Source organism: Gekko japonicus, unplaced genomic scaffold (assembly GCF_001447785.1).
Source record: "Gekko japonicus isolate JY-2015 unplaced genomic scaffold, Gekko_japonicus_V1.1 scaffold54, whole genome shotgun sequence".
NCBI classification, from domain to species: domain Eukaryota; kingdom Metazoa; phylum Chordata; class Lepidosauria; order Squamata; family Gekkonidae; genus Gekko; species Gekko japonicus.
Window position 1 is genome coordinate 887,140 of NW_015167058.1, and position 12,885 is coordinate 900,024.

A 12,885-nucleotide genomic window follows, 5' to 3' on the forward strand; every position below is an offset into this window, starting at 1 on the left:
ATAGACAATAAATGGGCCGGGGGGGGGGATCTGGGGTATCTTGGACTGGGGGGGGCTTTTTTTAGGTAGAGGCACCAAATTTTCAGCATAGCTGCTGGTGCCTCCCCCCCCCAGTGTTAAAAAGATTGGAGCAGGGCATACAATTCTGTGGGCTGCAGAAGGAGGCACCCCCATCTTCCATTGTTTCAGTGAAGGGATAAAATGTCTTGTGAGCAAAAGTTCACAAGCCCTGATCTTACGGTTGCCAAGTCGTTGCAGTCGCCGCAGCGGGGGACTCCCGGGCGGTGACTGGAGCGCGCGTGCCGCACGCACATCACCCGGAAGGGACGTTAGGACGCTGGGCACGCTGGGGGTGGGGCCACGACCCTCGGAGGGAAAACCATAGAGTTTTCCCTCCGATGGTCGTGGCCCCGCCCCCAGCGTGCTCACCGTCCTAATGTCACTTCCGGGTGACGCGCACGTCCGGGCGGGGTTCCCACCGGGGCCCGATCCGCCGGCAGCGGGGAACGGGCCTCTGGGGCGGGGGGTTCCCTGCCCCCCAGGGGGACTTGGCAGCCCTACCTGATCTCCCTGTTAAAATCTTCTGTGCCGGCACCCCATAATGCAGCTTAGAGGGAATTGTGGTATAAACGCTTGCAACCAAGCTTTTGCCTTAAGGGAAGGTTGGCTGACTTCTGAATGGAGTGAAGGATGTTTAATGATTTTCTCAGAAAATATATAATATGATCAATGTTTTCATTTACCAAGATAATCCTTATGGCTACTCCATAAAGGATAATAGAATGACTTTTAGGTTAAAGGCTTGAATAGCACCTGGAACATAGCTCCCACCTCCATTTTGAAAAAAAGTTTAGTATGCTAATCACATTGGTTTTTTGAGGTGGCTGCTGTTGAACAATAGCAAGCAGCCAGGCCTGGATGAGTCATGCAAGCTCCATTGTAGTAAGTTGCCCGTTGGTTGCTGCCAGGTCTGACCCTGGTGATTCCTTACTCAAAGGCCAGAACAGCCCTGGAAATGGTCTTGTCCCTTGACATGCCTTTTACTGACAGAAACCAAAGCTTGAAGGCTTGCAGTACAGTTGTGGCTGCCTAGCAGTAAGCACTGAGGATTTTTGTGTCTTCAAGTTACAGGTACTGGATGTAATTGTTTCCAATGGGAATGTATCTTGAAAGCGACTTCACATATGTAAAATGCTGTAGGAGAATCAGGATCGCATGACCCATAGACTGGTTTGAGAGTGTGCAGTGCGATTCTTCTGCTAAGCATATTTGGTGCTCCAAGTTACTTGGGTGGGAAGCTTTCTGGTAACCATTTAGGTGCATTTAGCTCTCAGAAAGAGTGGGGTATAAATGTAACTACTCCTTTGTGATGGGGTATCTGTAGGTGCATCCCATGATTTGTTGTTTATTCTAAAGTTTTGTGTAGTGGTAGAGTAAAAGAAAATAACTTTTAAAATGTAGATATGATATAGACAGTAAAGTACAATTGAAACTTAATGCACTCACTTTTAGTTACTTTATTCCTTTTAGAAGCCATCAGTGTTCAAAGAAAACATGGTATAATTTTCACAGCAGATGTTTATATAAAAGTTAATTTAAAAGTATTTATTGTAATCCTTCCTCTTCTTGGTTTTTTTTTTGTTAGAAGTTGTTTAATATTAATGTTTTTCCTTGTGAAACCATTTTTGTTTCAAGATGCCTGTCTCCACAGCTGATTTAGTACCACTTGTGTTCTGTTTTGCATTCTTAGTGCTTTATTCACGTTGCTTTCAGAGCTTCTTTATATTATAAAAGTTTCTAGCTTTACACTTAATTGGTTTGTCAGTCATGGAAAACCAGCACCTCAGACAATTAATTGTACATGACACTAGATTGCAAAGGAACTGAGATTTTTTTTCCCTATGAAAAATCCATTATTCATCATTGTATTGTTTTTAAATACTATGGTAAAATTTTTCAGCACAATAGGAAAATTGCTTTTGGGAAAGAATAAATTGCTTGCCAGTTCAAAGGCTGCATTTTTAAGTCAAGTTGCTAAACGTGATACTTACTTGTTATCTGGCTTCTGCTGTTGTATAGTTAAAACAGTGCTCATAGATCTAAAATACTTTTGAGAAAATATAAAATATTTCCATAAGGGAAGGTATCATTTTAATTATATGAAAGCTTCATTTTTTTCAAGAAATTATTGAACTTTAATTTTGAATATACATGTGTAATCATTATCAAAACTGAGTGCAGTCTGTTCTCTTAGATTTGTTAAAGGCACATTTCCATATAGAAGCAAATGCAGCCAAACAGTATTCATTGAAATATTTCATTGACAGGGTCTTGTACAAATAAGCCATTGTTTTCCTTTGGCTCTGTAGCTAATTTAATTGTTTTGTACCTGTGCATACAAAGAAATTAATGCAACAGCATATATTAAATCCCCATATTTACCGCCAGAGCAATTATTGCTGTTTGTATGATGTTGTTAGATGATACCGTATTTTACAGATGTGTTGGATCCAAAGTACCATGAGTGGAGCTTTGCTCACAGTACAGAAGTCTCCCTGCCCCACTGCAGCCTGCCACATCCTCTGAAATGTTGCCTCTGGAATCAAGGACACTCTATGAAAAGGCTTGGGTTCTTTGTGGGAGTCTACAGTGGCAAGGGAAAATCACTCCACTGTTGTAAGCTTTTCTACAAGTGGAAGAAGAGTATTGGATCCAGTCAATGGTTTACTAGAGGGTACTTCATAACCTGTAGAGTTAAAAAAAATGTTGATAATGCATAGGAAAGAAAATTGGAACATTTCATATATTCCGGTGGGTAGCTGTGTTGACCTGGAGCAGCAGAACAAAGTTTGAATCCAGTGGCACCTTTAAGACCAACAGAATTTTATTCTAGGTATACTTTGAATAAAATTAAGTTGGTCCTAAAAGTGCCACTGAACCCACACTTCGTTCATTTTATATATGTTAAGCTTGACTTCATGTGAACAGGTTTTTAAACATGCAGCATATTCTTTTTCATGACAGGAATATAACTTGATATGGATTCATTGATGTTTTAGTTCTTTAGTTCTTCATCAGCGGGTAGATTTTTAATAGAGGGTAGAAAGAGGTTTGCGACCATGGTGGAAAGGTCTACTACAGCCTGTACACAATGTGTTACAGTGTGTGGGGGGGTGTTATTTGGGTCAAGTGATTTTTGGTGGGAGTGGCATCAAGTTCAACAAAAGCATCTGGGATGTAGAAAAAATGGTCATCATTTGAGAATATAAAGCCAATGGTTAATCAGTACCAAATCTCCACATTACGTTCAAGTTAGCATGCCAAGGATTAATGTACATAATGTATATTATGTATGGTGTATAGAGTATGTTTATTTATTTATTTGATTCAATTTCTATCCCGCCCTTTCCACAAGTGGACTCAAGGCAGATTACAATCAATGCTCCCTCTAAGCTGTGGAGCATTGTGAGCAAAAATTCTACTTTGTGAGCTATTGGCGTTAAAGTTGTGAGCAAGCGATTTGGCTGTGTCATAAATAAGTCTGCTCTGGAGCCATCCTTCCTGAGCTAAGACAAAAATGTATGAGCTGGAGGCTAAAAAACTGTGAGCTAGCTCACACTAACTCAGCTTAGAGGGAACACTGGTTACACCATCTACTATAAAACAATAAAATCAAAACTAAAATTATAAATGTAACCCTTAAGCAATGGCGATCAGACTGCGTCACAGCTATTACAATGGTGCCCTGGTATTAGAAAACTGAAGGCAGAAAGGGCTAGACCCCATAAGGGATTGCAGTGATACTATACGTAGTACATAGTGTACATAGTATGTGTACATAATGTACATAGTTATCACTGTTATGCATATTGAAGAGAATTATTGATCAGTATTAAGTAATTAAAGGATATCTGTCTCTGTATACACACTTACATCTTTTCTTGTGGTAAAGATGAATGTATGAATTGAACCAGCATTTGTATATCACAGCACTGGTGGTTAAGATTAAGACTCTGGTTACTGCATATTTTTATATTCTTGTGAAAGTCATGCAGTGATGCTGATATTTCTGGGCAAATTCATTTAGAAAACATACCAGTATGCCTCCCACTGCTGTTGTGGAGTAAAAGTGCAACCAAGCGATCCCAGCAGGGTTTGTTCATCACACAGGCTTGTTTGTGAAGAATAGCAGCACTGTGACAGTTGAAGAATGGAGAGACTTTTTCCTTTCCTTCTAAAAAAAAGAAAGAACAAGGGGAAAAACTCAAAATCCAGCAACTAAATAGAATAAAAAAATACATAAACTAGAGACAAAAATGTAACAACAATAGTGGCAGATCTACACATACGTTTCTATAAAAGGTTTCCAGATATCTATAATTAAGGCTATATGCAATTGTAGTCTGTGTGCCATGTGTTCAAATATTGATAGAGTTCTAAGGTCCTAGATTCATTGATTGACCAGAGGTGTTGTATTATACCATTTTTTTCGCTCCATAAGACGCACTTTTTCTCCCCCAAAAAGGGGGGTGGAAAGTGCCTGCGTCTTATGGAGCGAATATGCCTTGCCAGTGGCTCCCGTGGGCTTGGGAGGGGGGGAGGCTGAACAGGGCTTGGACCGTGCAGCCTCCTCCCCCCTCCCAAGCCCGCGGGAGCCGCTAGCGAGGCTGATCGGGGCTTGCATCTAAGAGACACAAACCCCGTTCAGCCTCCTCCCCCCCTCCCAAGCCCAGGGGAGCCCAAATGGGGCTTGCATCTAAGAGACACAAGCCCCGTTCAGCCTCCTCCCCCCCTCCCAAGCCCAGGGGAGCCCAAATGGGGCTTGCATCTAAGAGACACAAGCCCCGTTCAGCCTCCTCCCCCCCTCCCAAGCCCAGGGGAGCCCAAATGGGGCTTGCATCTAAGAGACACAAGCCCCGTTCAGCCTCCTCCCACCCCTCCCAAGCCCAGGGGAGCCCATGGGGAGGCTGAACCGGGCTTGCATCTTCATTGACCATCAGTTAGCCTCCAACAGATGGGCAGATAGTTTAAAAGTACATAAGCATCCTCTAAAATCAGTGAACATTCTAATACAACATTTATATAAATAATAACTTCTCAGAAAACCAAATGACTGGGCATGTCCAAAGCCTGTGTTTAAGGGATGCATCCTGTGAGTTACAATGCCAATATTTAGACACTTTATTCAGTACTTTGCTAAAGAGTTGCTGTGGTGTCCAGTATATTCTTAACATAATTTTTTGTTGAATAATTTGCAACTTAAGATCCATGGGGAGAGCAGGTATAATAAGGTCATATCCCATTGCTTTGGCAAAATTGAGTGGTCTCATTCCTTATCCTTGATTCTCTGCATATCATATTTATTAATCAACATCAAATATTTATAGACAAATATTGTAGGTTTCATTTTCTGCATCAATTCAATTCCATCCAGAAGCAAAGAGGACTCTGAGGCTCTTAATGCCACAAGGCCATATTTAGATACCAACGGATGTTGCAGTAATAAATATCGACATTCAACAGAAGTTGACAAGTCATATCTAGACCTCAACTAGACATCTCAGATACCCCAGCTGAGAAAATGGTGAAAAACTCATCATAGTCTTATCAGCTGGTCCAGTCTAAAAAAATCTCTCTTTTGGTCCAAGCCTTTCATATAAAAGGGGGAGCTTTCATAAAAAAGAGAGCTTTGCATAAAGTGGAAGAAAAATATATCTAATTTCTATTGTATGCTGTTAACCCAAAACTGACCAGTGTTTGATCCTGACTGAAAGGTGATAGTGTATAATTTATGGTACTGTCATTTTTGCTACTCCAGGATTTGCCTGGGATCAGACATACATGTGAAATTTTATTTATTTTTCAAAATTTATACCTCACCTTTCTGTTCTCATAAGGTCTACTAAGGCAGCTAAGAAATTAAAACGTACATATTAAAATCATACAAACCATTAAAACTAACAAAAATACATAGTTAAAATTATTAAAACCAGAGCTGAAATGCATAAAAAACATAAACAGCAATTAAAATATTGGGCAGGAAGGAAGGGATCACTGAGATAATGCCAAAGAAAACCAAAAAGTCTTCATCTGCTGGTGGGAGAAACAAAAATGTATCTCACTGGGGAGAGAGTTCCATAGTTTGATGCTGCAACCAAGAAGGTCTCTCTGGGGCTGCCACCCACCTTATCTCAGAAGATGGTCTGGTAGTGGTCAGCTAGCTTTGTAACTGAGTAGGCAGTCGTTTAGGTATGTTGGTCCCAAACCATTCAGGGCTTTAAAGGTCAACACCAGCACCTTGGTTTGTGCCTGGAAACAGATTGGGAGCCAGTGTAAATGGGCCAAGACTTGACTGATATGGTCCCTGTGATCCCTTCAGTCAACATCCTGGCTGTAGCATTCTGCACCAACTGAAGTTTACAGACACTTCTCGAGGGCAGGCTATGTAGAATTTATTGCAGTAATCTGATCTAGATGTAACTAGAGCATGTACCAGATTGGCCATATCTTTTCTACCCAGGAAAGGTCACAACTGGCTAACCAGACAAAGCTGGTAAAAAGCACTCCTGACCACAGCTGCCATATGCTTGTCCAGTAATAGGCCTGTGTCTAAGAGATTACAGACCTATTCATTAAGGGGAGTGCACCTATGTCCAAAATGGGTGGCACCTTAAATCCCAGGTCAGACATTCTGCTCACCAGTTGTACATCTGTCTTATTGGGATTAAAGTTCAGTTTATTCACCTGGATCCACTCCAAAACTACCTCTAGGCACCAGTTCACACTTTCTACAGCTTCCATGGAATCACCCAGTGGTGTGAGATAGAGCTCAATGTCATCCACATGTTGGTGACAGCCCAGCTCAGATCTCCAGATTATCTCACCCAGCAGTTTTATGTTGATGTTTAAAAGCGTAGGGAACAAGAGGGAGCCTTGCTTGACCTGATAGGCAAAAGGCCAAGGGGCTGAGTAGCAGTCCCCCAGCACCACTTTCTGAAACCTGCCTGGACTGGAACCATCCCAGAATGGTGCCTCCCAATCCCAGTCCAGATAGGTGGTCTGGGAGGACACCAGGATTGACGGTATCAAAAGCCTCTAAGAAGTCCAGGAGAATACACAGAGTCATACTCCCACTGTCCATCTCCCGTCGCAAGTTATCCACCAGGGTGACCAAGACTATTCCAGTCCAATAATCAATCCTAAACCCAAATTGGAAGGGGTCCAAACAAATTGCTTCATCCAGGAAAGCTTGGAATTGTCCACCCATTATCTGTTCAATCACCTCACTCAAGAATGGAACATTTGAGCCTGCTTGATAATTTTTGAGATCCCCTGGGTCAAGGATAGGCTTCTTTAGAAGTGGATGTACTACAGCCCTCTCTTAATAAAGAAGCATATTGGACAAGCATAGTCTTTACGGTGTCTAGGAATGTTTCTATTTGTTATATGCAATCTTGTTATAATTCACATACCTTCAGTGAAATTGTTGTATGACAATGAAATGTATTTTTCCCTCTTGATACAACTGTTCTGTGTCCTGGGGAACGTTCCCCACTATGATGTCTTCAGATTCCTTTTAGAGAGTTATGTCTCTTGTTTGAAATGGAGAACCTGGAGAATGGTATTCACAGCAAGCAACACAAATGTCCTACTAGTTGTAAACACTCTTAATGTTCTAAATTATTTTAATGTCAACAGATATCAGGTAGAAGATGAGTCCTCTCACTTGGATGAAATGCCCTTAATGATGTCAGAAGAAGGCTTTGAAAACGATGAAAGTGATTACCATACTTTACCAAGAGCTCGGATTTCTCAGAGAAAAAGAGGCATAGAATGGTTTGTGTGTGGCGGCTGGAAATTTCTTTGCACCAGGTTAGTTGATGATTCTGACTTTCTCTTCAAACTATACAAAAGCTTGATTTCTGTGTTGAGTTTAAGTAAATACAAACTGTTTTGCATATACAAAGTAGTGTAAAATGGCACTATTTTAGGTTTTAAAATTCTGTATTTTAAAGTTAAGGACTAATGAGTGTGATAAGGCAGGCAATGGATGGTGAGGTGAACGGTATGGGGGAGAAGTATCTCCACCCCCAGCTCTCGAGTCCCCACAGTGAATCACTGCTTTGAGTCATCCTTTACTTCCAAAGTAGTCACATGCACACAGCCTGTTGTCACTTCAGAGGAGGGGAAATGGCTTCCTTTGTGCCAGTGTTCTTTGGGGGATTTGTGGATCCTTGTTTGGATTCTTCTACAAATTCATAACCATAGTTAGAGGGCATGGCATGGGCTTGAATCCTTTGTCCTCTGCCCCCCCACCTCTCACATCCAAATTTCTCCTCCCTTCCCTTTTCAGAACTAGTGCAGTGCTGTGCCTGTTTTGATATTAATAGCGGTTAATGAGAAGGCTTAGAACCATAGTTAGCCTCCAGTTTGCTGGTCATGGTCAAAGTTTACACTGCACCATAATTACTTTTGTGGAGGGGAAGGGAGTTAAATGAGCACCACTCTGTCTCTCCACCATGGTCTGTTCTGGTCCGAATCTGTGTGATGACATTGACTCTGGTCTAGCAATGTTCATGGTTTAATAAATCTGTTAATCTGTAAGGTGCCATGAGACTCTTTGTTGGTTAAGTGGGGAGAGCTCTTTATACTTCCTGATAATAGGGTAGACTGTGCTGTCAGAGTTTGGTTAACATCCATGGTCTTTTGCGAACATCTTAACAGTTTTTCTTCATGGTGAGTATACTGATCCTGGGAAGCCGCTATCGTAAGTTAAGGTTTACAGAGGTTTGAGGAGCCATTGGCCTGTATCCAGCCTACAGTTCAGAACATGTGAGTGCCTTTTTCTTAAGAAGGGGCAGTGGTTTCTGTCGATCTCTCTCTTCTGCTGCAGCCCCCTGAACGTTCTGAAGGTTTATTTCTGGGGGGGTCAGTAGACTCTTGGGAAGAGCATAGTGGGCTCTGCAGTGTGTGTGTCTGGGAGGGGGAGGAATCAGTGGAAAATGCTACTCCCTTAAAATCACTTACATTTTATTAATGTGGTTGGAAACTGGCCAGTATCTCTATTTTAGGCTTGAAAGAACTGCAGGATGAGATATCAGTTAGTAATAGTTTTATGATTTATAACTTAACATCTTTGATTTATCTGAAAATAATTTAGTTTTTTAAAAATGTGTGCATTTTTCAATACAGAGTCTTCATTAAAATACTCATATTTTTTAATGAAGATACTGATAGATTCCTAGTTGTGAGATGGGAGCCATGACAAAATTAATGTTCAGATTTAGTGCTCTTTGTAATAGGAGGAAAAATTGGTTTTCTAATTTCATTTGTTAATGATTATTTGGGGGATTTTATTACCATTAATTGCATTTTATCCACCTGTAGTGTAGTTAGTAATTGTCACTGTCCAGTCTTTTAAAACAGTACCACAAATTCCCTTTGCTATTTTATATTGCCCTATACATTTTCATTCGTTTTAGGATTAGAATGGGCTCAAATCCCAATTGTAAGCCTTTTTACTAACTTTTTTTTTTTAATGAACCTCACCTGGAAAGAAAGATGGCAGTACCCTTTCATGGATGTTCCCAAGAGTCTTAACACTAATTCACTAACGCTGGGTGATATCTGGGGTTGATTGATGTTGGTGAAAAGGGAAATGTAAATTCATTAACTGATGATAAGTTAACATTTCAACTTTAAAGGTTAAAAAGTACATGTAACTGATGACTCTAGAGTGAATACAAGTTAGAATAATCTCCTGGTACTCCGCTGTCATTTATAAACCTCTTGTGTTGAACTCTCATGCTTGACTTTTGTACAGTCTAGTGGGTAAATGAGTCTTGCATTGTTAGAATGTCTCTCATTTTAGACTTGTATTAAATGCAGTTTTTTGAAATAAAACTGCAACACTTAGTAATGTTCTGAAGTGAAGATAAGACTTCAGAAAGAAGGTAATAGTGCAGTTTTTTAAGCGTATGGGTTATTTTGGATAACAAACCAGAAACAGCTCTTTTTAGGTTGGCACCATGCATATACCTCTGATTTCTGACAAGAGAATTGCAGTCAGGTTCAGTGGATTTCTTCCTCCTGTTTTTCAAGTGTGTGTATATAATCTGTTAGTTTTTAGATTCTTCTTTGAATGACTGAGCCTTACTGAAGTATTAAATTAGGCTGTTGATACATTTACAGTGCCATGGTTAAGTGGAGTTGCATCTTTCTAAGACCATTGATGTTTTTGACAGTGCTTAGGATGGAACTGTTAGTTTAGCATTATGTATCTATTTAGCATCATTTATCTATTACTTAATTTGCTACGCTAATAGTAAATGAGGAGAACAGTCCATCTGAACAAGTGCAAAGCGTAATGGAGTCAGGAGCTAAGAACTGAAGCTGTTTTACATAACCATGCTAAGGATATGGTTAGAGTAATGCACTTCTTCTACTTGGGGACCCTGGCCAAACTTCCTGGAGGCTGCTTGGAAGTGGAAACTGAACCACCACTCAGTCTGCAATCCCTCACTGTTGGTAGGGTTCACACTAATTTAGGTAAAATAAACAAGAACTCATACACACTTGGTGAATGTCAGTGTTAATAAACTACATGCTGATCCTGTCTTTGAAAGATTCTGAAACATAAAAAAACTTTCGCCGTAGTGGGGGAAGTCATCCACAGAGTCTGTGGATTTTCTGTGTGTTATCACTATTGGGTTAAATGGAAAAAAAAATCATATGGCTTGGAAGCACAGAGGTTTTATGCAGTATCCCTGATTAGGGATGGGCACAGACCAGGAAAATGCAGTTCAGTTCATGCCGTGCCCAGTTCGCAAACCACAGACCATCAAGAACTTTTAAGCGTCAAACAAAATGGTTTGGTTACTGAGGTTCGTTACCCGGTTTGTACCCGTCCCTATCCCTGATCCTCCACGTTTCCCAGTTAAGGGGAAAATGCTGAACCTCCACAAACAGCTTCAAAGTTTGACTTTGTGAAGCATGAACTGCCCAATATTCGTCACAAACTTTAGTTTGTGAGCCGGTTTGTGCCCGTCCCAGCCCCGATCCTCCACGTTTCCCAGTTAAGGGGGAAATGCTGTTCAAATAAATTACAAAGATGATCTGACTCCAATGGTAACAAGGGAAAGAAATTTTACTTACAAAAATATAAGCACATTTTACATGACATATTCATATAGGTACATTTAACTTATTGTAAAAGAGAGGTCCTACAGAAGATGAAGCAGAAGACAAGCAGTGGCTGAAGAGGCTTGTAATGGACAGCACTACACAGAAACAGAGAGCATTGAGTGACAGGCTGCTCCAAGCAATCTGATTGGTTAGCATCAGCTGAGCAGGAAAAGAGAGCTGCATGCTGAGGAGTCAGATTTCTGCCTAGACTGAGCTGAGTCTGATTTCAGCCTTAGCTGAGAGCAGTTTTACACTGATGGAGAACTTGGGGAAAGTTGACAAGAAAGTTTGGGAAGTTAGGTGAAGATTCCCATTCAAGTCAGAGAAAGAGGTCAGGTTTTGTATTGAGAGGAGAATTTCCCTACCCAGTCAGAGGGAGTTAGCTCTGAAGAGTGGAGAGATCTCTGGTCTGGTGTGGTTAGGAACTGCCTTTAGAGATCTTAAGAATCAGTTAAAAATTTGAGACGAGTACTGGTGTTTCAAGAAAAGGGTTTGGGTACTTCCAGCCTTCTGGAAACTGACAGAGTCAGCGGATACTCGAAGACAGTGTACTGGAGCGTTTGGGAAAACACTGGAACAAAAGCCTCTCAACATAAACATTTAAGTAACAATAGCTTAAGAAACTCTCATTAGCCTGAAACATAAGAACTAAAGTCTGTGCATGTATTGGTTTTACCTCTGAGGTATCTAGATTGAGCTACCTCAAACGTTTCAACCCCTAATTTCACTTGACCTTTTTCTTTTATGTTGAATAAAATATTTTGTTAATTTTAAACATTAAAACCATTTTCAGTGGTTTAAGTTAAAAGAGCAATCCTGACCCTTTCCTCAGGTTCCTGGGCTGAGCCAGCAATAAAATACCATATTGACGCAGGGTGGGACAGCCAAGGGCTGCTCAGTCTGAAAAAGAGAAAAACGGGCGGGGGGGGGGAATCTAGCCTCTAAGACAGGGAAGTGAACGGGGGCTGTCATAAGGCTCAATATCTAACCCATGAGAGAGTGGGGCCAACCGAGCAGAGAATTCTCTTAACTCTTTTCCTCCCAGATCCTCTTGCATGCAGAGTTAAAATATTCAACAATCACATGATTAGATACTACCATCCATGGGTGGAACCCTACTCACTCTGAAGACTTAAATTTAGCGTTAGGAGACTATCCTGCAAATGATGCTATTTGACATGGGTAGGCTCAATAAGAAAGGGGACCCAGGAAATTTTATACCTCCCACTCATGTATTAAGAGAGCAAGCTCCTTCTGAAGATTGCTCTGTTTATTTGTGAGAGGCATTTTTGTCCTGTTTCCCCTCCATGCTGTAGTCAAGCTACATGGTGTTTGTTCAGGAGGGTTCCCTGACCCTCAGCAGGACCTCTTTTAGGCATATGGAGCTGTGAGGGGAAGGACAAGGTTGGTAAGAACCATTTACACAACTCCTTCCACTTGAGAATGGTAACATCCAACTTGTTGTATATAAGGGTTTATCAAAACGATATCTTGCTAAACTTCTGATTTCTCTAGAAGTTTGTTTACATTTTTAAAGCTGTCAAAGGTACCTAAAGTATTATGCTCAAATACTCTTTAGCATAGGCTTTTAATGCATATTAGGATCTCCAACCCACATATTTTCTGACAACATAAAAAACAACAAAAGTCTTCATGCCATGGGCATTTTAATTACAATTGCTGTTACTACATATCTTGAGT

At 40.8% G+C, this 12,885-nt stretch overlaps 1 protein-coding gene across 1 annotated transcript in view; it reads left to right on the forward strand.

The window, feature by feature from the left end:
• ATP9B (ATPase, class II, type 9B) overlaps nucleotides 1-12,885 on the forward strand; it is a 247,304-nt gene that overhangs the window by 15,080 nt on the left and 219,339 nt on the right. The window contains exon 2 of the mRNA XM_015412490.1: nucleotides 7,699-7,872. Within this exon, the coding sequence (XP_015267976.1) occupies nucleotides 7,699-7,872 (174 nt within the window). The remainder of the gene's footprint in view (nucleotides 1-7,698; nucleotides 7,873-12,885) is intronic.